This window comes from Haliaeetus leucocephalus, unplaced genomic scaffold (assembly GCF_000737465.1).
Source record: "Haliaeetus leucocephalus isolate CR32 unplaced genomic scaffold, Haliaeetus_leucocephalus-4.0 Scaffold906, whole genome shotgun sequence".
Classification (NCBI taxonomy): Eukaryota; Metazoa; Chordata; class Aves; order Accipitriformes; family Accipitridae; genus Haliaeetus; species Haliaeetus leucocephalus.
The window spans coordinates 4,381,258-4,406,873 of record NW_010973342.1 but is presented as its reverse complement, the minus strand read 5'-3'; the positions used below and the strand labels follow the sequence as shown (position 1 = coordinate 4,406,873).

Genomic DNA, 25,616 nt, shown 5'->3' with positions numbered 1-25,616 from the left:
GAACTTGACTTTTGTTATGTTTCTTCTAGTTTGTGAAAATTCGGTTGAGACACTGCTTAACATCAAATGTAAACTAAAAGCTCTGAGTGATGCAGGGTAGATCATAACTGGGTGACTCCTCTCAGCCAGCTGACCCCATGTCTCGTGGAATTTTTGGTTTTGTGAGGTCTATCCATGAGCCAGCTATTGAGTTGTGCTTTTCAGCCTTGTGTGTTAAAGAGCTCTTGTAGTGTTGGCTTCCACTTTAACTATTGGATTTTAATTTGCTATTGCATGCTCATGGTAGTCCTTAGGAAATGAAAAATCACTGCACATAAAATAAGCAATGTTGGTTTAATTTTAAATAAACCAGCTCAGGGACATAAATTTCACTGGAAAATTAGCACTACATACAGTGAATAAAAAAATAGTCCTTATCCAGTTATTTATCTCCTTAAAAAAATTAGTCTTTATGTAAAGTTACATATAAGTTTTAAATGTAGTACTTGTTTCACTATTTGAATGGTATGTAGTAGTGAAAAAAACTTAAATACTAAACTCAGATGACATTATTTTTCTTGAGGAATCTTTTGTGTAGGGAAGACTAAATGATCATTTTTCTGTCTCTAGGCATCTATATGTTCTCTTGAGATCCTAAATGGCTTGAATATTCAGTATTTGCAGGTCTACAGACCCTATGTGTTATTTCCAAAAACTGTTAACTCTATAACAATACTAGGCATTAGACAATTTATTAGAAAAATAAATAAAAGTGTGTATATTTTTGCTTAACATGAAAAAGAATTCTATGTAAGGATGAATTTTTGTCTAAGAAAGAAGTCTTGAAACACAGGAAGTGCCGATTTTGTTTTGGCATCTTCAGACAGATCATTTATGAAATGCCATCAGCAGGTCTGATTGTTCTGAAACTTTAATTTTATAAGTAAAACTCAAAAAAGAACTGATACGTTTTCTTCTTTGTAGATAATTGTTTATCTAGCCTGAGTCAGAAGACTTGAAATCTTAGTCTTGTCTGGTTTCAGAAGAAAGGTTATATTGCAATCAGACATACTGAGTTATGGTTTGAGTAGAGTTAGGAATGTGTTTTCTATTGAACTGCAGTTGTTAGAGGTCTTTCTGAATTATTTGCTTGGTTGATATGAATTGTAAATATTTATACTTTGCTTTAGATTTTAGATCTAGTATGTTGACTTTGGGATGATGCATGTACATTGTTAATGCATGCTTACAGGTTAGCCAGATGCTGCTTTCAGCATCACCTGTTTTGCTGTACTAAGGGCATGGTGCTACTGGTTTTGCTGTGCCATACAGTTTAAAGTGAGTTAAACTAAAGTCTTAAAAAAGGTTTAAAAAAATTGATAATTTTAAGTCATGTGCAGTTCATGTAAATGTTACTTCACGCTGTGTATTGGGATTCTAAGATTTTTCTAATCTGGCTATGAGAGTGTTAAAAGTTGTGCTGCTTTTCTGTTATTTTGTGTTGCAAGGTCTCTATACACTCCATATGGTTAGGAAATAATATCACTCCATTGAGAGAAGAAGAGTGGGGTGAGGATGAAGAAGATGAGAACGACGTACTTGCTCCTTCCTCACCACCAACCTCTCCTATTAATACCAGGTGTCTGATTTTTTTCTTGTATCTCCTTTGACTTTATTAATAAGCTCTTACCTCTTCATGTTGTTTAATAAGCTGGGTTTATAAACTGGATGCTAGTAAATAACTGTATTTCAAATCAGGTATTTGAGCAGGGCTTAAGAATAGCCATTTTAACACTTAAATATTGTGCCTTGCAGGAAGCACCGGGCTGGTGTGGATATACATTCTTGTTCTCAGTTCTTGCTTGAACTGTATAGTCAGTGGATATTGCCATCAAACCCTAGCAAGAGAACGCCAGTCATTTTGATTAGCGAAGTGGTGCGATCAGTAAGTCTAAACTATTATTCAGTCATAATTGAGCACATGTTACCAAATATTCAGAGCTAAGCGGCATTTGTAAAGCATCTTTTCATATATGGGAAACACTGATTTTTTTTTTTCATGGCAGTGCTATTATATGGGCAGTACAGAAATATAACTTGAGCATCTATAACATCATACTGATTTAAACTATATAAGCAGCTGGATTGTGTATTCTGCTACTGTATTACAAACACTTCATTGTTACTTAATGATAGTATTTTACTTGACTACTTGCTAAAAGTAGGTTTCAGGATTTTGCTTATCCTATCTCTTTGTAAGAATATGAAGATGGAACAACAATGTATTAGAGGATTAAATTGGCTATTGAAGTGTAGAAGCAAAACTAAAGAACACAGTTGTGCAATGTGTCTTGATAGCCTATCAGAAAAGACTTAAAATGAAACCATCCTTGCAAGAGAGTATGTATTGTGTGTTTGGGGTGTTTTAGTACATTGTAAATGGCAATGTTCGTTCATTTTCTACAATTACTTACTATAGTGGATTTGGGTTTGTAAACCTTATCGAAAAAAAGACCATTTGGAGGTAATTGTTATCTGAGACGTACGGTGGAATTAATTCTGGATGACAATAGTTATTCCAGATACTTGAGTTAATGTTTACACATTTAATAGATCGATCCAGGAAATCTCTTGCTGACAATTATAACAGAAGGGAGAGTCAATTTTTGGCTGTCTGCTAATGGGCTTTTTTATATGAAATTTTAATTTGTGTACAGCTTCTGGCAGTGTCAGACTTATTTACAGAAAGGAATCAGTTTGAGATGATGTATACAACGTTGACAGAATTGCGAAAGGTGCATCCTTCAGAAGATGAGATTCTTGTACAGTATTTGATACCAGCCACTTGTAAAGCTGCAGCTGTTCTGGGAATGGTAAGAAATTCTTATGGAAGTTTATTGCAAATTCATGAGTGTCTAGGTTAACTCATCCTTAGCTTCTGCTGTAAAACCTGATGTACTTGGTAAGAGTAGCTTGTCTAAGAAAATCCTTTAGCTGATATGCATGGCTATAAAAAGTAATAGGATATGCATTCTGGACTTTCAGAGGTTGCAAATACTACCTCCAGTGGCGCCGTATTCAAACAGAAAGGTTTGGTTTAGGGTTGTTCTGAGGCTTGAGCTTAATTCAATGTGCTTTTTGGTTTATCTTACTCAGCTGAGTGTTACCTTTGCCCTGGACTCATTTGTTACATTTCAGGCCAGAAATGAGGACTGTGGAACAGCTATTGCTAGATTTGTGTTACAGGTGAATGGCTGTAATCCCATGAGAGGACGGGACAGTGATTGTGATGAATACATAGCTTGATAGTCAGGTATCCCTTTTCTTTCCCTCAATCTTCCCTCCACTGCATCATTCTGCATGTAGGGAAAGAACATTATTAATTCAAGTTAAGTGAAATGTGTTGCTGTCTTTAAATCTGTAGACCAGAGACCAGTAGTATTTTCCAATGGACGTTTCAGAGTGGGATTGTTTAGGAAAAAAATTACAAATTCTTTTGGAAGAAGTTAGCATTTCTAGAAGCTCTCTATGAGAGTAATATAAAACTATATGGGTAATAGTGATAAGAAAAGTTTTGAAAGACTTTTGGGGTAGGGCTTCCAGTAGCCATTGTAGCAGCAACTGTGCAAGGGAAGGCTGTGAAAGTGATGCCAAACATGCAGAAGCAGTTTTAGAGATCAGCTTGTTCTGTCTAGGCTGTAAGTTCCCACTCAGTGAACTAATAACACTTTCTCACAAGCAAACTGCTGAATATAACAGGTTAGTGGGAGGGGAAAAAAAAAGTTGGTTGCATCAAGAGTTGCTTGTTGTCCTGTGCTCAGTTATGTAGAAAGATACGCTTAAAAAGAGCAACTAGAGAGCACACACTATAAAACTGGCTTGTATGTTAGATACTTCATGAATACAGAGACAAGGTAAAACAAATAATTTCTAATAAATGCTTAAAATAGATTGTAAGAAAAAGACTTTTAAAATCTCACACTTTAGAATAGATTTTGCATATTCGAAGAAGTTGTTGTATTTTGGTAACAGGGAGTGAAATATCTGATACCAGCTTGATGTTTGAAGGCTAAACATAGAACTGTAGAATCATTTAGGTTGGAAAAGACCCTTAAGATCATTGAGTCCAACCATAAACCTAGTACTGCCAAGCCCACCACTAAACCATGTCCCTAAGCACCACATCTATATGTCTTTTAAATACCTCCAGGGATGGTGACTCAACCACTTCCCTGGGCAGCCTGTTCCAATGCCTGGCAACCCTTTCAGTAAAGAATTTTTTCCTAATATCCAAACTAGATCTCCCTTGCCGCAACTTGAGGCCATTTCCTCTTGTCCTATCTCCAGCCACCTGACAGAAGAGACCAACACCCACCTCACTACAACCCCCCTTCAGGTAGTTGTAGAGAGCGATAAGGTCTCCCCTCAGCCTCCTCTTCTCCAGGCTAAACAACCCCAGTTCCCTCAGCCGCTCCTCATAGGACTTGTGCTCCAGGCCCCTCACCAGCTTGGTTGCCCTTCTCTGGACACGCTCCAGCACCTCCATGTCTTTCCTGTAGTGAGGGGCCCAAAACTGAACACAGGACTCGAGGTGCGGCCTCACCAGTGCCCAGTACAGGGGAACCATCACCTCCCTGCTCCTGCTGGCCACACTATTTCTGACACAAGCCAGGATGCCATTGGCCTTCTTGGCCACCTGGGCACACTGCTGGCTCATATTCAGCCGGCTGTCAACCAGCACCCCCAGGCCTTTCTCTGCTGGGCAGCTTTCCAGCCACTCTTCCCCAAGCCTGTAGCGCTGCATGGGGTTGCCGTGACCAAAGTGCAGGACCCGGCACTTGGCCTTGTTGAACTTCACACAATTGGCCTCGGCCCGTCGATCCAGCCTGTCCAGATCCCTCTGTAGAGACTTCCTACCCTCAAGCAGATCGACCTTCCCTCCCAACTTGGTGTCATCTGCAAACTTGCTGAGGGTGCACTCGATCCCCTTGTCCAGATCATTGGAGTGGTGGAGAGAAAGATATGCGTAGGTCTCAGTGCCAGTGGTCTTGGAGAACAAACAAATGGAACGCTGTACTATGAGTTGAGTGGATGGCAGAGTATTCTTTTGGATGCAGACTACAGGCACCTACCAGTCAGTTTCAGACAGAAGCATCCTTTGTGGTTAGCTGGAAGGCCAGAAAATTCCAACCATATATGTCGTATATGTAGAGGATTCTTAATAGCATGTATTATTTACTGAACTAATGCTTATCTTGGTTTTTTTGGCTTTAAATCTTTAGATAACTTTTTACAGGTGAAACAAAGTAGTGTCAGTTTACTAGTTAATCTGTAAGTCATGTCTTATCTGATTATATTAATCTTGTGACATTTGATTCAAAGTACTTTTAATCCAGGCTCTGATTCATGCCATATTTTCTGCTCTTTAATTTGTTCCAAGTATTTCCAAATGGCAGGAGTCACTGGTAGTGAACCAGTGTTGACTTCTAATGAATACTCTTGTTGGATGTATTAGGATAAAGCTGTGGCTGAACCAGTAAGTCGACTGCTGGAATCAACCCTAAGAAGCACCCATATGCCAAGTCGGATTGGAGCTCTGCATGGAATTCTTTATATCCTTGAGTGTGACTTGCTTGATGAGACAGCAAAGCAACTCATTCCAATTATCAGCGAGTATCTGCTTTCCAATTTGAGAGGAGTAGCACAGTAAGACTCTTCCTTTCCTTCCTCCCCCCCTCCCGCAACTGTTGCATGCTTATGTGTGAACAAAAGGGCTCTTTATGGTTTGTGGTTGTCAGTACATTTTAGAGAAGGCTGTTGTATCAAGCAGGTTTTGGCATTTTTATTGAAAATATCAGCCAATTTTAGATTTGATTTACAGAAGTGAAAGGATTATTTGAGGGTGAGAAAACTTTGATAGCTCAGACTTTTGTCTCTGGTAAATTGTGTTCCCTAAACCTTATTTTTCTGTCATAAGGCATACTCTTTGAAGAAGACTTGCAGGATCAGTAACGAAGCTTATTTCTCCTAAACAAGTCAGGCAATGATAGTTTGTAATTATACTGCTGAAAAATTTCTTGCGTTGCACTGGATTTCCATGATAAGCAGTGCTCTTATGGCATCTTGGTGATACTCTGTGTGACCTTAAAGATCACATAGATTTCATGTGAAAAAATACTTAGTGTTTCTAAGGATTGTTTATATTGTCTCTATTTGTGACCCAGACAACTTTGATGCAAGTGACCACTAGTGTCTTTGCTTATTTACAGTTGTGTGAATATCCATAACCAACAGCACATCTTGGTAATGTGTGCAGCTGCTTTCTATTTGATCGAGAATTACCCACTTGATGTAGGGCCTGAATTCTCTGCAGGAATTATACAGGTATGTTGTGATGCCTCCAGTCAAAGGTGGTCATGTAACCTGGGATCACCACATAGCTATCTTTAACACTTAACTTGATTATTCTGGTGTAGGTATGCTTTTGGGTTTAGTTTCATCAGGTTTTCGTAATACCTGATGCAGTTCCATACTAGCTGCAGTGGTATGGTGCTAGAAGATGACCTAAATACACCTCAGAACCAGGTAGTTGGCTTTTTTATTTATTTCAGATGTGTGGAGTCATGGTGTCTGGAACTGATGAATCAACGCCATCCATTATTTATCATTGTGTCCTGAGAGGTTTAGAGCGACTCCTCCTTTCAGAGCAACTTTCTAGGCTGGATAGTGAATCGCTAGTGAAACTGAGTGTTGACAGAGTGAATGTGCAGAGCCCCCACAGAGCAATGGCGGCACTCGGATTAATGCTGACTTGCATGTACACAGGTATTTACTTTTTTTATACCTTTGTACTGAGAAATTAGCTTACTAACAGGGCTAATTTTCTTCATTTATTTTTGTTGCCAATGATAAAAAGGTTTTATTTTAGCAATCACAGTAAACTTGTAACAAATTATTTTGGTTTAGGAAAGGAAAAAATCAGCCCCAGTCGTGCCACAGATGCAAATCCTGCTGCTCCTGACAGTGAATCTGTGATCGTAGCGATGGAACGAGTATCAGTCCTTTTTGATAGGTAAGAGGATAAAACGCGTAATGGGACACTGTGAGGGAAATTATTCTGTTTGACACTGTGTGGTCACTGCTCTATTTGATAGTTCTAATATTAAATTAACGATGTTTCTCTGCTTACCATTGCTTAAAATTGATGCTTCTACTATACACAGTAACACTGATGGAATTGCTGAAGGCAGCAGAAATGTACAGGAATGTAAATGGAAAACAGACATGTCCTAACTGATACTGTGTGTTGCACCAACCATAATACTTTATAAATGTATTTCCATCTCCCTTCAGGTCAAACTCTTAAGTGCTTTTCAGGATGTCTTCTGCATAATCGAGGATATAAATCCAGTTTACGGGAAATAATCTTTCAAACCACCCTAAGAGTTTAAAACTTTTTTCCCCTTCCCCCACCCAAGTGTTGCTCTTTCCAAGGCTGTTAAGTAATTGCAGTGGAAGGGTACACTAAAACTTCTGTATTCACATGGAATTCATTTAATGAAAACATATCAAAATCCCTGTTTTGATCTTACAGTCTCAAGCTGTCTTAAGTGAGCATAGCATGTTAGATTTTGCACACTAGTTTGTGGGGTAATGGTTTACATTTTTTAAAGTGTTCAGTGGTTTTTCCATAAAACTGGATGAGGGTTTCACTTCTGCGCTCTGTAAGAACAGAACTAGAGCAGTGCTTGAGTGCATTTGAAAATATCACTCCTAGGGGTTAGCAAAACAAATGTGAATACTACAAGCAGAAAATAACTTTTGCACGGAGTAATCACACGATGGTAACTTGATCTTGACCCATCAACAGATGCAGCCTTTATTAGACAGATTTTGCAATTCGTGTTATTTCTTTAAGTCAGAGTATCTTTTCCCCTCTTTACAGTGCAGCACAACTTGCTTTTCCTGTTTGATATATTCGTCATCCTGGTCTTGAATAAAAAATGCAAAGATGTTATGAATGGACATGAGTGTTCTACTTATAAACGGTCTTTGATAACTAGGAGTAGTGATCTCCCTGTCCTTTTTGTTCTTGTTTAGTTTTTTTGGCATGCTATTATTAAATCTTGTCTCTGATGCAATTCCAGAGTTTCAAAAAAATGTTGACTATTTTAAATAAAAAAAGGGGGGGTGGAAGAGGGCACAACACCTGTAACAACTTCTGATAGCTTTGATAGACCTCTTTGGGTAGACTGTTAGTCAGATTACATGAAGACTTAGATTCCTCAGTATTGAAGACTTCTTTGCCTATCTAGATGTGAAAGTAAAACATTCTTTCTATTGCCAGTTACACTGGAAAAGAACAAGATATTTACTGGAATGCAATGATAAAATATCTCTTTTTTTATTATTTTCAGGATCAGGAAGGGATTTCCTTTTGAAGCTAGAGTAGTGGCTCGGATCCTCCCACAGTTCCTTGATGATTTTTTCCCCCCACAAGACGTAATGAATAAAGTTATTGGAGAATTTTTATCCAATCAACAGCCTTACCCACAATTCATGGCAACAGTAGTTTATAAGGTAGTGTTTATTTTTTTTTTCTGAAATGTTTCAGAAGATTTCTAAGTAACTGACAGCTTGCTCAGAGGGGCAAATATCAATTTTGTTAGATCTAACAAACTAGTTGCAGTGATTGAGCTGTACTGCTGTGACCTTTGTCTTCCGGGCAACATAGAGGGCTAGAATCACCATGTTGCCCAGAAGGCAAAGCTCACAAGAGTATAGTTCAATCGCTGATAATGGGAAAATAAACAGAAAATTAATAGTTGTGATCGTGGTGCTCAGACTGTCTAGATCTCAAGGAGCCAGCCCAGGTCATCTGTCCTTGTGAACTCTACAGTCAAGCCCCTGTGGACTCAGTTGGGCTTCTGGGTATTTTGCTGTTCAGCACCTACTTATTGGACTCATGCATGACCTGAGAGTGCATATGCACACCGCGTTTGATCTATAAAAATATAGATGCCAGACAAGTCTTGCATTTCTGTACGCTTACTTCAGTTTGGCACAGATGTCATGAGTCCGCTTGGATCCTGGCTGACACTTTTGCAGAATCTCTTTGTCTAGGCATTGCGTTCATTGATTTTTTTAGACTCAGAGTTGTCTCCAGGAATCCAGTTTGTGAACCTCAGAGTTTTGTAGCTGGAGAGAACTTTTACAAGAGAGGCTAAACTCTTTCCCATGTCTATGTACCATGTCTTTATTTCTGTGTAAAATATTTTTGCAGGTATTCCAGACACTACATAGCACTGGACAGTCCTCAATGGTCCGTGACTGGGTGATGCTCTCTCTCTCTAATTTCACACAAAGAACACCTGTGGCAATGGCAATGTGGAGTCTTTCCTGTTTTTTTGTCAGTGCTTCCACCAGTCAATGGATTTCAGCAATGTATCCTAAAGACTGAATGTGTGCCATTTCTGGGTAAATATAGTGATTCTGTAAAGCACATTGATAGTCTTGAAGGATAAGAGTACAAGTTTAACACACAAGAAAAGGCAGATTACTGCAGTTAATAGTGGTGTATACCACTTTGTGCTATTGGTGCCTCAGGTTTGAGGGGAAAAAAGAGAATTTCTAAACAGATCATGAGAATGAAGTTATCTAAAACTACTGTTTTAAGATCAGTGCCTTGTGACTATGCAAGATGATTGGGAAAGTACTTGCTTTGAAGGACTTTTTAAAAGCTTCACCAGATAGCTTTGCAGTGACCTTTAAAAGCTTTGTTCTATATTCCTTCTGCAAGATAAAATATATTAAAAAAACCCCAACCAACAAACCACACAACAAACTATAATTAAAGAAATTATCCTTTACAAACTATTTTCCAAGTGTCCCACTGGAGGTGCACTGCAGCAATAGTGAGCTTTGGCGATGGAATGACATCAGCCAAATAAATTGGAACAGCCAAAAGACATAGGTGGTATCAGTGCTGGATTTATTGAAAAAACAAACAAACACGCACCTCAAACAATCAGAAAAATAACTGTTGCCTTTCATGACCAGGCAAAAAAGTGGCCATATGTCAAGTTTGAAACTTCCTAATGACTCTTAATCTCAGCAATGCTCTTTGGCTATCAGCAGTTGCGACTGTGGTGCTGATTGCACTGTTTGCTCCAGTGGATAAAGAAAACTACCACTAGATTAAAATTAATTTCTGGGATAAGAAACTGCATGAAGTTAATGAAGAAATAGAATTTCTGTAGTAGCAGTTTAATTGCTGTGTGACAGTATTTTGCACCTTACCATTATTGGTGAGCTCAAAAATACATCATTTTATTGGAGAATAGCGTTTAAACTGTGTTACCAAAAGATGAGCAACTTCTGTCATATTATGACCTTAACTTATATTTCAGTCTTCCACATATTATCAGCAGAATGGGAAAATCGGAGCAAGTGGATGTTAACATCTTCTGTTTGGTGGCCATAGACTTCTACCGACATCAGATAGATGAAGAATTAGATCGGAGGGCCTTTCAGTCGGTGTTCGAGGTGGTAGCATCTCCAGGAACCCCGTATCATCGCTTACTAACTTGTTTGCAAAATGTCCACAAGGTCACAGCATGTTGAACATCCTGATGTGTAATGGAACTGCATGACTAGTGTTGGAATCTGATATGAATTATGGGGAATGCAAGATGAAGAAAGTATCTGGGGTTGCATTTGTGATAAATATGGACCTGTCAGTTTTACTTCCAGAATGCATGGACAAGTGCTCTGCAGCACTGGAAATCACCCGAAAAGTCTAGTGTAGTTCTTGTTGTTGTTGACACCAGATACGTGTGAGTGGAAAGAAATATGTCAGTGTTTTTCAAGTGGTTTTTGGGAGTAACCTGAGACACGTTTAGTAACTGTAAAATACGAGCAAGTGCTACATGCAGGGTAACTGGTATTACTCTTCTTCCTAATGTTCAGCTGAAGCCACTGTGGTGCAGCTGGTAAGAAACTGACAGAAAGACTGTTATTGCAAGCTGCAGTCATTAGAAAACTTCATAGTTTTATGTACCTGTATATACTGTTGTGTAGTACAGAATAGAAATTGTTTCCTTACGTCTCTCCCAAACAAGGATAAGAGAAAATGGCTTTCATGATTTACACTTCCAGCATGTAATTCCTCTCTCTGGACTTTCTGATATCGCGTGGTGTATGTGTTGGTGATATCGGAGATATAGTGCACATACGTAACCACACATTTTTCTTTTTTCTTCTCAGGATTTAAAATTCAAGTACAGTATATCAGTAAAAGAAATTTTAACTTAAATATTTCTATATCATGTACAGTATGTAAAATTGTAAGATGTGTGGTGCATGAGCTGTGCTGTAATTTGAGATGAACAGAAGCCACGCTACTGAATGTCTTGACATCTGTATTGTCCTCTTTTTTTTTTTTTTCCTTGTGCTTGAATTCATGTTCCTTTTGGAAACCCATCTTAATGTACATCTTGTTTTGCATCTCACTTTTTCTTAAAGTGCTTTAAAACTGGAATACATTGATTAATTTGTCTTGAGAGACTGTACTAAGGAGGCATTCTTGTGACCCACTTTACTGTAGCTTCTTTAGAATTCCTTTATTTTGAGACTTAATGGTAAAAGAGAGGACTAGTTACTCTGGATCAGCCTTTTGTATACTAAGAAACTGTTCTTATTTGCTGCACAGCATTTTAAGAGACAAAATGGTGCAAGCTCCCTAGTAGTCAATAACCATTTGACCTTTCCTAACTGAGACCATGGAGTCATCTGGATTCAAACCACTCTCATGTAAACAAATTTATGCTAGCAGTTAAGAATCTGAAGGCTGCTGTGGTCTACTTTGGGACTGGCTAAGGTGTTAGATTACACAACCTCTTTTATTACCTGTTCTATACATAATGCTTTAGACACAAACACAGTACAAGTATCTGTGAATTTCAGGACACTACACAGGGCCAGATTTAGCTTTTACTCGCCACCCAGGGAACCCCATTGATTCCTAAGCATTACATGGGGAAATCTAGCACAGCATTTGTCTTCAGTTGTATTTGTTATAATTCTTTAATTACAGAGAAGTGATACCTTGGTTCTCAGTCATGTCCTATATTTAACTTCTCTTCATTTTCTTATCACACCTTTTGGTGACACTTGGAAAAATGAGATAGTGTTGTCAGGAGGAGCATGTACTGTATGTATTTCTGTATATAATGTATATGTTGAAATTATACACATGTGACAACATTTAATGTATACAGATGTGTATATTTGTATTTATTAAACCCATATATTTAAACTAATTCCAATCTAGACCAAAAATTGTTGCTTCTGCCCATAAATTGATTACAAAGGAATTGTCCGCTGGTGTCACTTCCTTTTAGAAACTGATAGAGGAAACTGACAGTATGGGCAGTAGAAACAACTGTAGATGTTGCTGTATTTAGCTCTCTACAGATCTTCCTATCTAGAGCAATTATTTCTGCCCTTAGTTGGGTTACTCTTCTTTCTTGGGCCACAGCACTGTGGTGATTTTTAAAAGAAACTGAACAGGAGTTCAGAAAAAGATTTAATAAAATAGATAATGTTTGAAAGTTTTTGAGTTATATTGGAAATTATCTTAATTCTGATAGGAGACTAATTCAGGGTAGTGAGATATAATGCCCTGTGTTTTCAATAAGGGTAGTATAGATCACTCTTCCCTTTTGTAACCACCAATAATCGTTTTATACTGTAAACCCACACACCAGTCAGTTTTTGTATGATGTATAGTTTAAGTGAAGATATTTTTGTAAGCTATTTTCCAAAATTTAAAATAGATTTTAATATATTTTTTAAGCATCAGGTTAGTCATATTCTCACCATATAACAGTATACATTGTGTTACAAACTGTTAAATTCTTCATCATTTTAAGCTCCTCATGATTAACACAGAATAGCTGGTTACTTTACCTTGGGGTAACGGGAGCTAGACCCTTTATGAAACTTTCCAAACCAGTTTGGGACTTGCCATAGAATCTTTCCAGCCAGTGAAGGAATACATTGAATTAAGCAGTCAGCATGGCTGGATGAAGAATGTCAGGTGTGGCAGACCCCCTTTCCTCAAATGCCCATTGCTGGCCTTCAAGCAAATATTTGCATTACCCATTTCAAGTTAAGCTTCAGAGCTGATGCAGTCGGTTCTAACTTCACGCAGATTCACTGGTAGTAATAACTCCATCTGTTTTAACTTCTCTTGGAGATTTGTCGTAGTATACCTCCTGAAACGTGTCCTAAGTGTCTAAAGAAGGGCACCTCCTCTTAGGAAATCCTCAGTGACCTGAAGGGAATGTAAGTTAAGGGTCTTCCTAGTGTGGAAACACACACCAGTAGTGCTTCAAATCTAACGTTTCACCTGCAGCACACTTTCCTGACTACTTCCTAGACATGCTTAGCTTTTACTCCCACTCTCACTTATTATGGAGTGAAATCATATTTAAAATCACTCCTGCCTGCTTCTAGTGACAAGAGCCAAGAGCTATGTGGTGGGGACAGTGACAGCAAAACAATGGCCGCTAAGAAATACCGATGTTGGATTTAAAGCAAAAAAATAAATCACTTGTCCCTTGAGGTTGACTTCAGGCAAAATTTTATTTCACAGAATGTTTTTAACTTGCTGTAGACAGAAAGCTAATTCTGAAGATCAGGCTGTTCAGTTTTTTTGTTGAGAACAGGGTAGAAATGTGTTTGGGCTTAATACTTAACGTTTGGTGTCCTGGCTAACCGAAGCAGTTTCTTTCACGTGCTTTGCAGTGGAACTGGCTTCTTTACAACCTTACAAGATTAGAGGTCTGGCATGATTGGGAGCACATTTAAGACAGATTAATGTTTAAAACTTCATTTACAATTCAGTTGTCAAAGAACCCACTTTACTAAATCTATAATATGGCCCTCCTTTAAGAACACTGTATGCTAGCCAATTTTTTATAAATAGTGTTTGGGCCAGCTACCCATTGGCCCATTAAATAAAGTTCGATTGCGTTTCATTTCAGCGTGCCCCCTCCCTTGCACTGAGTGCAAGAGTGAGGAGTTGGAAACTACAACCCATTGTAAACCAGTTCATATTTGCAGGATTCAAAGTATTTTCAGTACTATTTATGCTCTTTTCCAGTTGAAATTGAATGTGAGTTTATTTAAATCTTCTCTAAAATATATACTCAGATGTTATTTCTTGCCTAAAGCATCTAGTAAATGATTGTGTATTACTTTTGCTTTGGTAGGAATGCCTTCTCAGCACCAAGACATTGCTTGTTTCTTAACCACCAGCAGCATTCCTAAAGCACTGAGTAATGAATGAACAGATTTAGATCAAACGAAGTGGGGAACAAATGGAACCTTTTGGGTTAAAAGTAATTTGTTGATATTTAGTAGATTTGCCTTAAGAGCATTCTGTCTTGCCATTCTCCTTTTTAAATGGCTGTTAACTTTATATAGCAGATAAGGAGGTTGTGTCAAAAACACTGCAAGGACAGTTCTCCAAGAGCAGCAGACCTGGTTTGTCTTAAGATTTTGTGGAGCTGTCACAGCTAAGCATTTACGCTTCCTAAATAAAAGAAATTTTAGGGTATAATGAGCAATAAATATAGCAATAAGCAGTTTAATTAAATTTGGTCATCTAGGATCTGACCTGGTGGTTGAAAGGGATGGGGTGGGAGAAAAAGGGGAACTGATTGAAGTACATTCATTTCATAAAGCAGGATTTTTCCATGCACAATCCCAACTAAACTTTCTACTAAAGGTAGAAATCAAGTAAGTGACAATGGTAGATGCTTTGCTCTTTTACTTTTAAAACAGTTTTGGTTATAAGGATAAAATTGATGAAAGTTGTAAGAGAGCAAAGTACTTTGGAAGTTTTTAACTAGTTTAATTATTTTAAAGTGAAAGCAAGCTGCTGTAAGAACTAGAGTAAGCAATGTAGCAAAATTTTGGGAAAGTCCAATATGCTAATTTTACCTAATTTTGAGATTTCAGGTGAACTCTTTGTGCATGCTACCTTAAAGTATCCATTGAAAACCTTGAGAATCCCACAGTCATACCCAGGAGAGCTTCTATTGTATGTCAAGTTTTAGCTGTATTCAAGTTAACTGGGTATAAATGCTGCAGAGCGTTTGTGAAGCATGCGCTGCTTTTTGTCACGTGCATTTTGTGTGATTTTTATCATTCCCATCAGTCTGTGTATGCATACCATCAAGTTGGATCAACCTGACGAAGGATAAGGTAACGCACCCTGTGGTGTTGTCTTGTATAGTTTGAGGGCAATGATGAGCAAAAGCTCGGAGCTCCAGCCCAAAAAGCAACTGTACTCAAAGGAAAAGGAAAGCATATAATTTTAGATGTATGTTTAAGTTTAAAAAAAAAAAAATGCTGAAAATACTCACATTGAAACTAAAAGAGAAAATAAAATATAACTATTACTGTAAGTGATTTTTCTCTGGTTATTTAGAAAAAGATCTTGATGCATTCTTACTATAGTCTTTTCCCCAGTATCTCTTCTTTTCAGCAACTATCAAATATGGAGTATTTTTAAAATATGCAAGAATACTTGAACTCTCTGCAAATGTAGGTGCACTTCACAGTCACAGTGCTGTTTGCACTTAACAAAGAAGTATCACAGTTGAGCTTTTAATTGTATCTAATAGTCATGCTTGCTGAAACTTCTCCGGCATTCTAGATGAGATGAGAAAATGCAAAATTTAAGTGTACAGCTGTATTTGTGAATGAGAGTGTATTTATCTGCAGCAGTCCTGGGGCGGATAATGTTACACAGGAGAAGAAATGGTTTAACTTGCCTAAGCTTGGTTTCCCAGCTGTTCGGTTTGCATTTTAAAAGAAGTTTCTGGGTGGTCTTGCTGCTGAGCACTGGAGGATCTCTTGCAGTACTCAACTGCTCAGAGACATCTTGTTTTGATTAACTTTGCAGCACTCGGCTGTTTGCTTGAAATTCTGGAATAAGCTCTAAAGTAGTAGCTTAATGTAGAAAGCACGTGCTGGTTTCATTCTTGGTCAAAATAATTTTTTTACATCTTGTTTTTCCTTGTTGGTGTTAGTAGCGAATGATCAGCCACTCTTGTCACCTTTTAGTTTAGCCATAGAGGCAAGGAACAGAACTGTAATGTGGTAAGTTTCTTTGTCTTCAGAGTTGAAGTCTTGTTTGAATAATAAAGTCTTCATCTTTTTGTCACTCAGAGAAGAATACCCATTTCATTTTTTGAAAGATTATCCCTAAAGCTGAATTGCCAGGCACAGGGAGATGAAGCATTGCACTTAGAAGACTAGAACTTTTTAACTTACTATAACTTTCCTACTTTCCCCACTGCCTCTCCTGTCCCATATAGGTACTGGTTTGTTTCTTCTTTTTAGTCAGTGCAGCTGTGAAAGTATTGCAGTGATCATTTTGGAATTGGCCTGGCTCCACCCCAGTTACAAGACAAAAAGCTTTGATTGCTTGTAGAATTATAGTGTAATTACACCATAAGCTTTGCATAACTGTTTGAAGAGATGAAAAGATTTGTAACTTGTAGGTTTGTTTAAAAAGTTGGAAGTAGGAACATGAAAAAGTTTATACAGTATATAGAATGATACCTTCTGAGCCAAACCTCCTGCTCTTCTATTGCAGCCATAATTCTGTTTTAATTTTGTTTCTGTTCTTTCCCATGGCATATACATCCAAGTATGGCAGAGTAATCCTCGCCCCAGGTGCTGTTTTCATATCCTTCAAACTGCAAATGTCACGGGTAGATTTTGATCGAGTGCAACCTGATTGTGTTACCTCATTATTTACGTTTTGGAGTTCTTTCAGCCAGGCTGCAGTGTTTGGGCTCCAAGCAAAATGCATCCCTGAGGGCTGGGTTTGACCATGCCTCAGATGCCTGGAGAGTTGTGAGCCAGATTAAGTCAGACCATTTAAATAGTATATTTTTGCTAATCTAGCTCATCTTGAATTACGTGCACTGTAAACCTTCAAGTCAGTGTTCCCCAAACTTGAAATAACGTCCCCAAATGTAAATCTTAAATACACATTTGCTACCCATTTTTCCCCTTGAGGAAGAGGCACCAAGTGTGTTTTAACCTATTTTGCTCTTAAACGGCTCTAGGATTGAAGTATCTGTCTTGTCATCCAATGGAAATGCAAGTGTAAAGCTTGCTAACTTTTTTCTTTTCTTGATATGTTGTCTTGATGTTGACATTCCGAATACCATCTTTGGCATTTGATTTAACACCTATGAAATAACACAATTCATCTTTTAACTTTTGTTTCAGGCAAGTTTGGGCAGATACTCTTTTAATTATACTTTGTTCATACTCACTTTTCTTCCTAACTGCTTCGGACTAACACTGTTTTAAACGAACACTGGGTAGTGGAGAGCTGGGAGGTATTTTTAAGTGCTCTTGAGGCATCTGCTCCTCACATCTCTAGGCAATGTGGCTTAAGGTCATTCCTTCTCCCACCTTCTTTCCTCTGCCCTGACCCCTAGAATAAATATTTCACCTGGCTAATGCTTTAAAATAAAAGTTGTATGTCATCAATAGGTTGGTACGTGACTAAGTAACAGAAGATAAGACTGAGTGATCTAAAGTACCTAGAGTTTATGACTGAATTGTGGGTCCTGAAGAAGTAAATCTTAAGAAGGGGACTGAATAAATCTGTGACTTTTTAATACTTAGTGTAATAATTGAAGAAGATTTTTTGGATGTTTATCTTCATCAGTATCAAAATCAAATGCTTTCACAAATGACATTTCTATCTGTACTTTTGCTTCTTTACTGCTTTTGTGGTTGTATCTATGCTCACTTAAGCAACATATTTATATACTGCAGAGTTACTTAAATGTGAGCTTGTGGATAATACCTGTTTCCATTGCAATGTGAACTGATAATATTAAAAAATGTGAGAAACATGGTCTGGCAGCTGGGAAATCTGCAGCAGCGCTAACAGTAAAAGTGAAAGGAACCTGCTGCTTCAGCAAATGTTATCTGGGACCAAGTTACATTATCAGTGGTAAAACAGAAGCTTATATGATGCTGTAGGTTAACTTCCCAATTCTCCCACTGGCCTACTGTGGGGTTTGAGAGTATCCCAGCATGGGAAAAATACAGCAGACTTGGTCTGATTCAAGTTGAATTGTCTCAGATGACTGGATTAAGCAAATCTATGTTTCTTAGATCCATAAAAATCCAAACTGCCTATTATACCTTTGAAATAAATGATGAATCTAGTGGTGATGATGGAACGTTTTAAGAAGTCATGTTACCGTGTTGCGCTTGAAACGAATGCTAGACCATATGTATTGGTGGAAGCATGAGAAACTCAATTTGTTGCAGTGAGATTTATAGTGTTTAAAGTTCTTTTGCATTTTTGCTGATGGGTTAAATATCATCAAAGTGGTTATTAATTATTAACTTCTTGGTGAGGTCTGGCTCTCCTTTGTATACACTGCTTTTGTTCTCAGCTTGACTGCATTAACTCTAGATGAAACATAAATGCCAATCCCAAATTAATGATGATTAGACTGCATCGTTCTCTATAGCTTGATTACATGAAAAAAAATCTCAGAACAGAAGAGCAAATTTGATTATTTCACCTGTACTCAGCATTCTTTACTGGCTATAAAATCTCCTGTAGATAGAATAACTGTGGAAGCTGAATGCCATAAACAAGAATTTACCCCTAAATGACATATTTTGAAGAGAGTTTCAAAGCCTGTCACGAAAGGTGGGCATTCATTCAAAAGAAAATGATCAAGAGTTGATGTTTTAGCAGGACCCAAAAAGAGGTAGTGATGAGGGTTGTTTGACATGTGGGGTTTTTTTCTTGTGCTTTTCTGCTCTAAAGTTCCAGGACGTGATGCGGGAAGCAATGATAGGTTTCTGTGCCGCAGCCCAGTGTGTGCTATATATGAGTAAAAGACCTTTTTGTCTGGTGATGGCCAGTTATGGACAGGGAAAAGTATCGATGTTTATTAAAAAAAAGAAATCAAAACATAATCCCAACCCCAAGCATTTGGATGGTTCATTGCTGTCTATTGCATATCATTACTTCTTCTTTGTGCAGCCTTTGTGTGGATATTTATGCTCAAGGCAGTTTGTGGACCTTGAAGATGCTATCTTCTCCCTTAAGACCAAACAGCTATTGTGCAGCCAAGGACAGAGAGAGGCAGCTACGACACTTTCAAGGACGTTGTAGGACAGAGCCAGGCTGACAGCTTCTGAGAAAGGGGCCGAGAGCCTTAGAGCTGGAGAGAGGGCAGGAAAGGGCTTCACATAACGTGACTCCAAGGTACAAAGGAATGATAGGAAGCATTATCTTCTTATTCCTTATCTTCAGTGGCTATGTCCATTTTACCACATTATGCCTGAAAATGTTTCCTGCCTGTTTTTAAAGGTTCAAGAATGTTTTCCAGTTTACTTCCAGCATTTGCATTTCGTTTTCTCTGGCTCCATGGGTGTTTGCAGAGCAGCAAAGAAAGGAAATGCATTTTTAGTGAGCTGTGATGAAGTGAGCGTGATGAAGGAAAGTTGCAGAACTTGAAACTGCTTCTTAGTAGTAGGGGGTTTTACCCTTATAATTAGACTTTAACTTGAGTGTTCCTTTATATTTGATTATAAAAAGAATAAATACTTTATTTGTTCTTTGAACAGGCATTTTCCCCATAAATTACTACTCCAGAGTCAGCCAGAACTATCTTTCTTCTTTATATACTGGTGCTTTTCATCTAGCTGAGGAAAGCAAGTGTGGTTGTTTTTCTCTCCTGACAATCAAAAAAGTAAAAATTTTTCAGCATTTTCTAGTTACAGTTGCATCTCCTCATATTGCTACATTTTTCCCTAGTGACAACCTGATGTTTTGAGTTTTCCCAGGTATTATTCTTTGATTATTTTGTTTCTTGGTCACATTCCAGAAAGTTACTTCTCTGAAAAGGTGTTATTTTTAAGTCACACAATTGTGATGTACCAGAGTTCAACATATGCAACATTAAGATTTATCAGGCACTGGTTGTTTCTGGTTTTGTAAACTGACCTCTTGATATAATGATTTAAAAAAAAAAAAAAAAAGACAAAACAAAACTTGACTGGGCATTGGTTGTGAAAACTTGGTATTGCACAGCTTATTCCTAAATATTTACATGTAGGATAATGCTTAGCAGCCCTGTCAGGGAAATCATTAGGAAAAGGGTTTTGATAGGATGAAGATGGCTCCTGCCCAGAATGCTTTTTGAGAAAGGGATAGTTTCTTATTTCTGGTTTGGTCTTGTCCAGTCCTTGAGCTTTTATATCTCAGCCCTATGTACATACAGTCATACTGGGGCTGAATACAGCCCTGAGAATTGCTTTATCCATGCAGCGGTGTCTCTTTGCTCTTCCCTCTCAGTGTACAGGTCAATGAGAGCAGGTTGCTGGCTGTCCCCCAGGTCTTTTTCTGCAAAACTGCTTGCCAGCCAGTCAGCCCCAGCATATACTGATGCATGGGATTATTCCTCCACAGGTGCGCAACTTCCATATATTGAATGTCAGGAGGTACCTGTTGACCCATTTCTCCAGCCGGTTGGGGTCCCGCTGGATGGCAGGACACCCAACGGGTGCATCAGCCACACTTCCCAGTTTTCATCCTCCGCAAACTTGCTGAGGTGCGCTCTGCCCCATCATCCAGGTCATTAATGAAGATGTTGAGCAGTACCGGGCACACTATTAACCCTGGATTACTCCCTGAGTGACTGCGATCCGCTTCGTGCCACTGATCACAGCCCTTGGAGCCCAACAGTTTAGCCAGTTTCCAATGCACCTCATCACTGTCCACTTATCTAGCCTATACTTGATGGGTTTGTCTGTGAGGCTGTTACAGGGGACAGTGTCTCAAGCCTTGCTAAAGTCAAGATAAACAAGTTGCACTTTCCTCCCTTCATCCACTGACCTAGTCATTTCATCAGAGAAAGCTCTCAGCTTGGTCAGGTATGATTACCTTTTCCTAAATCCATACTGATTACTGCCAATCACCTTCTTGTCCTTAATATGTTTGGAAATGGTTTCCAGAATTATTTGCTCCATCACCTTCCCAGGGATCGAGGTAAAGCTAAGCCTGTAGTTCCCCAGATCCTCCTCCTTGAAGATAGAATTGATGCTTGCTTCCAGTCCTCAGGAACCTCCCCTGATCACAACAGCATCTAGTGACACCAGGCAGTTCCCTCAGCACCCATGAATGCATCCCATCACATCCTGCGGACTTGCGTATGTCCATTTTGTTTCAATGTTCCCCAGTTTGATCTTCTTCCATTGAGGGTGAGCCTTGGTTGCTACAGACCTTTCCATGGGTGGGACCAGGATTCCTGGAAGCAAGATTTACCAGTGACGGCCAAGGTGGGGAAGACATAGAATGCCACAGCCATTTCCATGTCCTTTATCACCAGGTCCCTCATCCCATTCACCAGTGAGCTCACGTTTACCCTTGTCTGCCTTTTGCTGCTGATACACTTCTAGAAGCCCTTCTTGTGTCCTTCATGTCCCTCAGCAGGTTCAACTCCAGGTGGAGGTTGGCTTTCCTAAGCCCATCCCTGCATGCTCGGGCAGGATGGCTGCAACCGGCATCTAAACCAATGTGGATCTGAAGGAAGTATGATATGGGACGAAGTTAGGGGGAACCATGCTGAAAGCAAGCAAAAGGAGATGTTTTTTCACTTAGCAAGTAGTTAAGCTGAAGAACTTGCCACAGCTGCGGATGCTTGGATGCTAAAGGCTTAGATGGCTTCAAAAGGAGACTAGACAAGATCAGAGAGTGCAGTATTGAGGATTATTAAATACAGAGGAAGCACATCTTGCCTTGGGAAGTCCCTGAGCTGTGAATGCTTGAAGGCTGAGAGAATGCTTTGGAAAATTCTCCTATATGCTTGTTCTGCTCTTGTACACATCTTCAGGTGACCACTCTCAGCCTTTGTTAGAGACAGGACACTGGTCTTGGACTTTTTTTTTTTTTTTCTGGCACAGTAACATCTGGCTCCTTTGTGCTTGACTGAGAGAGCAAGTTTGGATATCTAGGAAGCCACTTCCAATTCTTTGTTCCTTTTTGTTTCAAAATCGAAATAACATAATTTCCCTAGAGTTTTGCCTTTTGGCTTGTATATTTCCACCTCTGCAGTGAGTGTATCTTGGCCAGTGATAGAGCCAGTCATACAGTGGTGGTGTCAAGAAACCCCAGGCCTCTTTGTGCTAAATGTTGTCCATATACATCACTCAAATATGTGAAGCTGAACTTAAATTTGGCCAGTTCAGCTTTGTCAGCTAGAAGAGGATATGGTGGGAAAATAGCACACCTAATCAACATACAGATGTGCCTACTAGAACACTTCTCTGTAGATGTAAAACTCTTTTTATTTTGCTGATGTAGCTTATTTCTTTGAGGAACATAAATGCTAAACTCCTGTGAGAGGCTTGTTCTAGGAGCAATGTTTGCTGGCGTATCTAGATCTGCGAGCTCTTTTTATTCTGGACAAAGAACAACACAAGGCTACAGCATTAGTGCGAGAGGAATTCAAAGAATTATTTTTTCAGGAGAATGTTATGGTGTAAGACTTTTTCTGGAATTTGCATAAAGGAAAGTATATGAAACTTTCATGGCTACACCTAGGTTCATGCCTAAGTTGAAGCCATCGAGGATCCAGAAGGCAACATAAGCATTCACTGACCTAGTGCTCCTGGACAAGGTGATGAGACATCTTCTTCCTTTGTCACAATCATCTTTTCCTCTGGTCTTCCATCATGTGAGAACTTTGGATCTGTAAAAAGATTACGGAGACCAACTGCAGTGCAGATCAGGGTATGCCAAAATAAAAAAAAAAAAAAAAAAAAAAAGTAAGGCTATTATCACGAGCCTTCAAATATGTTTTTATGTCAACTCTGAATAAAGTAATGTTTGAATAATTTTGCAGAGCCACCCCTTCTCCACCAAATTTGGCGCTGTATTGGGCACGAGCTTTGCTTCTCACTTTCCTTTCAAAAGCGCGCTTTTATTATGCTTTTAGTACCCAAGAAGGATGCTGAAACCAGGCTTCTTTTGACAGTATCTCGCGATGGAACCCAGCACAGCCCAGACCCGGCGCCCTCGGTAAAGCTGCGAGCTGCACGTCCCGCTGCTACCCGCGGCACCCACCGTCCACGGGGACCTCGGTGGGAGGAGAGGTCTGCTCCGCGCCCCCGCTCCTTCCAGCCGGGGCAGCCGCTGCCCGTCCGGGTGGGGAGGGAGAGGCTGGCGCGGGGCCGTTGGTGGCAGATAAAAACCTGAATTCCCAGCCAGGTCCTGAAGTGATCTCTTCCCTGAGGTAAAGGCTTTTGCAGCTCTTTCACTTAACTTTGAGCACTCCTGCCTTTCTTCTCGCACGGTTTAGCTTTGACTTTCTTCTCCTTCTCTGTCGCTAGAGAGTAATTGTGCCTTTCATAAGGACCTTGCTTTAACCTTGAACAGCGGTTCCTCTGGCACCTGATGTGCATTATGAACTCTCTATACTAATGAAAGAGCAAGGTACAGTCCTAATGTCTTCCTTGATGTTTTCTTTTTTAATCTGTTTCAAGGAGCCCTTTCGGATGGGACATGAAAGCTTTCCCAGTTATTATAAAACTCCTTGTGAAATCTTTTTATTTGAAATATAGACTTATATTTAGAATAGTAGGGAAAAAACCACAGTCTTAGCAGGCTGAAGAAGCAATATCCAAGCTGTTACCAGTTGCTGTTATCTGACCTTTTCTCTGGGTCTAAACGTGAAATGGGTATTTCGTTATTAAATGCGTACAGAGCCTTTCATTCTGGGGGATACCCATGCATGTACTTCACTGGGTTTTTTTGCAATATGTGGTATCTTGCAGGCAAAAGATAGATGTTTTTATGGCAATACTCTGACAGGGAGTGCTGCAACAGGATTATATCCTGGAGAGGGAGAACTCTCCTTTCAGGACATGGTTGAGAAGAGTCAAAGGAATAAAACCGAGGAGTTGTTCCGCAGCAGGTACCTTCTTGTGCTTGCACCTGGTGGCAGACATGAGCTGGTTGTGGCAAGTGGATGCAACCAGAAATTAAGAATTGCGTTGTGAGTGGAGGGAATGGTGAGGGCTCCTAGGCTTTCTGCTGCAGCTGGACTTGTAGGAAAAGAAATGGGTGCAGAAACTGAGCCTCACAGGAGGAAAGCTACAAAACTGCCAGACATGCAGAAAAAGGAAAAGCAGAAAAAGAGTAGATGTATTGTTAAGGGTAATGAGCAATGCACATTCTCTAGCAGGATTAGGATGGGAACAGGAATAGACTTGCCAAGCTAAGGTAAAATCCTATTTCTGAAAAATGAAGGAAAAAAAATCCTCTAATGAGGCTTGATAGGAAAAGTATTGACAATTGTGACCAAGAATGAGGAAAAACAACAGTTATATGGCCAAGCTGTGCAAGATGGCTGATGTTCACAAATCTTCAAAGATGAACTCAGCAGTGATTAACGGGAATAAAAATGGGAGTGAAAATGCTGGTGGGTACTTGAACTTGTGGTTAGCTCACTAGCGTCTGTGATCCTTGCTGACGGTGTTTGTACAGGCATAACCTGGGCAGATGTGAGCCCAGTGATCACTGCAAGCGCCGCCCTTCTCGTCGGATCAAGCCCAGGGTAAGAAGTCGCGGTGTGGAGCAGGGTGTGTTAGCTCTGCCCCAGTGTTGTACTAATGCAGTTGTTTGCTGTTTTGGTGGGGTATGGGCACAGTAAACTTTCTTCTGCCTAGAATGTAACACATAGGTGCTCCTGTCCATCTCTCACAGCCTGCAGGACATATGTAAAACTTCTGGAAAGGAAGTATGCAAGCAAAGAACATTTATGAGCTAGCTCAGAGAGATAATGAAAAGCGCTTTGAAAAGTGCACCTATGTTTGTGCAAAGGCAAGATGCAAAGAGGAAGAGATAAAATGCAATTAGAAGAGTCAGCAGACAAGAGAGAGAGATGGAAAGTGCTGCGTTGAAACACAAGTGGTGACTCAGAGAATGGATTTTACAGGTATGACTAGTGCAAAGCAGCAAAAATGATTTGTGAAGTGCAGAGCAGCACTGCGTGCTCTGGGAAAGCGGCACTGCTCCTGCAAACAGCAGCTGGCAGAGATGCAGTGATGAGCATGTGGGGCTACAGGGAATTCCTTAACCTGATGTGAGAGAAGAGAAACTTACAGCAAGCCAAGCCAAATGAAAACCGAACGACAGCGTGATTGTAGTATGGCAAGGACAAAGTAAACGGCATACAGGGTGTTTTGGAAATCAAGCATGCTGGGATTACAAGTCACACAGAAAACACAGGACCGCTTAACTCGAGTGAAAGTACAAACCTCCCCCTATTAAACTGTGGACAAACTGTTTTAACAATACATATCCAAACAAAACAAATCTAAGTAATTCATAGAATAGGGAAAATAGCCTCACGGATTTACTAGTTCCTTTAGGCTGAAAGTTCCTTTAGTCATCTCCCACGGGATGCGATAGCTGTACCTGGTTACAAAAAAAAAAAAAAAAAATGCAGAGGGAAGGAAGCAGCACAGGAAAACCTGAGATACAGCCACTGTCTTCAGAGGGCACA

The 25,616-nt window shown here is 39.5% G+C and overlaps 1 protein-coding gene across 1 annotated transcript in view; it reads left to right on the top strand.

Moving 5' to 3' along the window:
- HTT (huntingtin) overlaps positions 1-12,590 on the top strand; it is an 84,353-nt gene extending 71,763 nt beyond the window's left edge. Inside the window, exons 58-67 of the mRNA XM_010583518.1 lie at positions 1,488-1,618; positions 1,795-1,924; positions 2,697-2,852; positions 5,495-5,685; positions 6,249-6,363; positions 6,591-6,804; positions 6,946-7,051; positions 8,397-8,559; positions 9,263-9,423; positions 10,389-12,590. Coding sequence (XP_010581820.1) covers positions 1,488-1,618; positions 1,795-1,924; positions 2,697-2,852; positions 5,495-5,685; positions 6,249-6,363; positions 6,591-6,804; positions 6,946-7,051; positions 8,397-8,559; positions 9,263-9,423; positions 10,389-10,602 — 1,581 coding nt within the window. The 3' untranslated portion in view covers positions 10,603-12,590. The remainder of the gene's footprint in view (positions 1-1,487; positions 1,619-1,794; positions 1,925-2,696; positions 2,853-5,494; positions 5,686-6,248; positions 6,364-6,590; positions 6,805-6,945; positions 7,052-8,396; positions 8,560-9,262; positions 9,424-10,388) is intronic.
- The last annotated feature ends 13,026 nt before the right edge of the window (positions 12,591-25,616 follow it).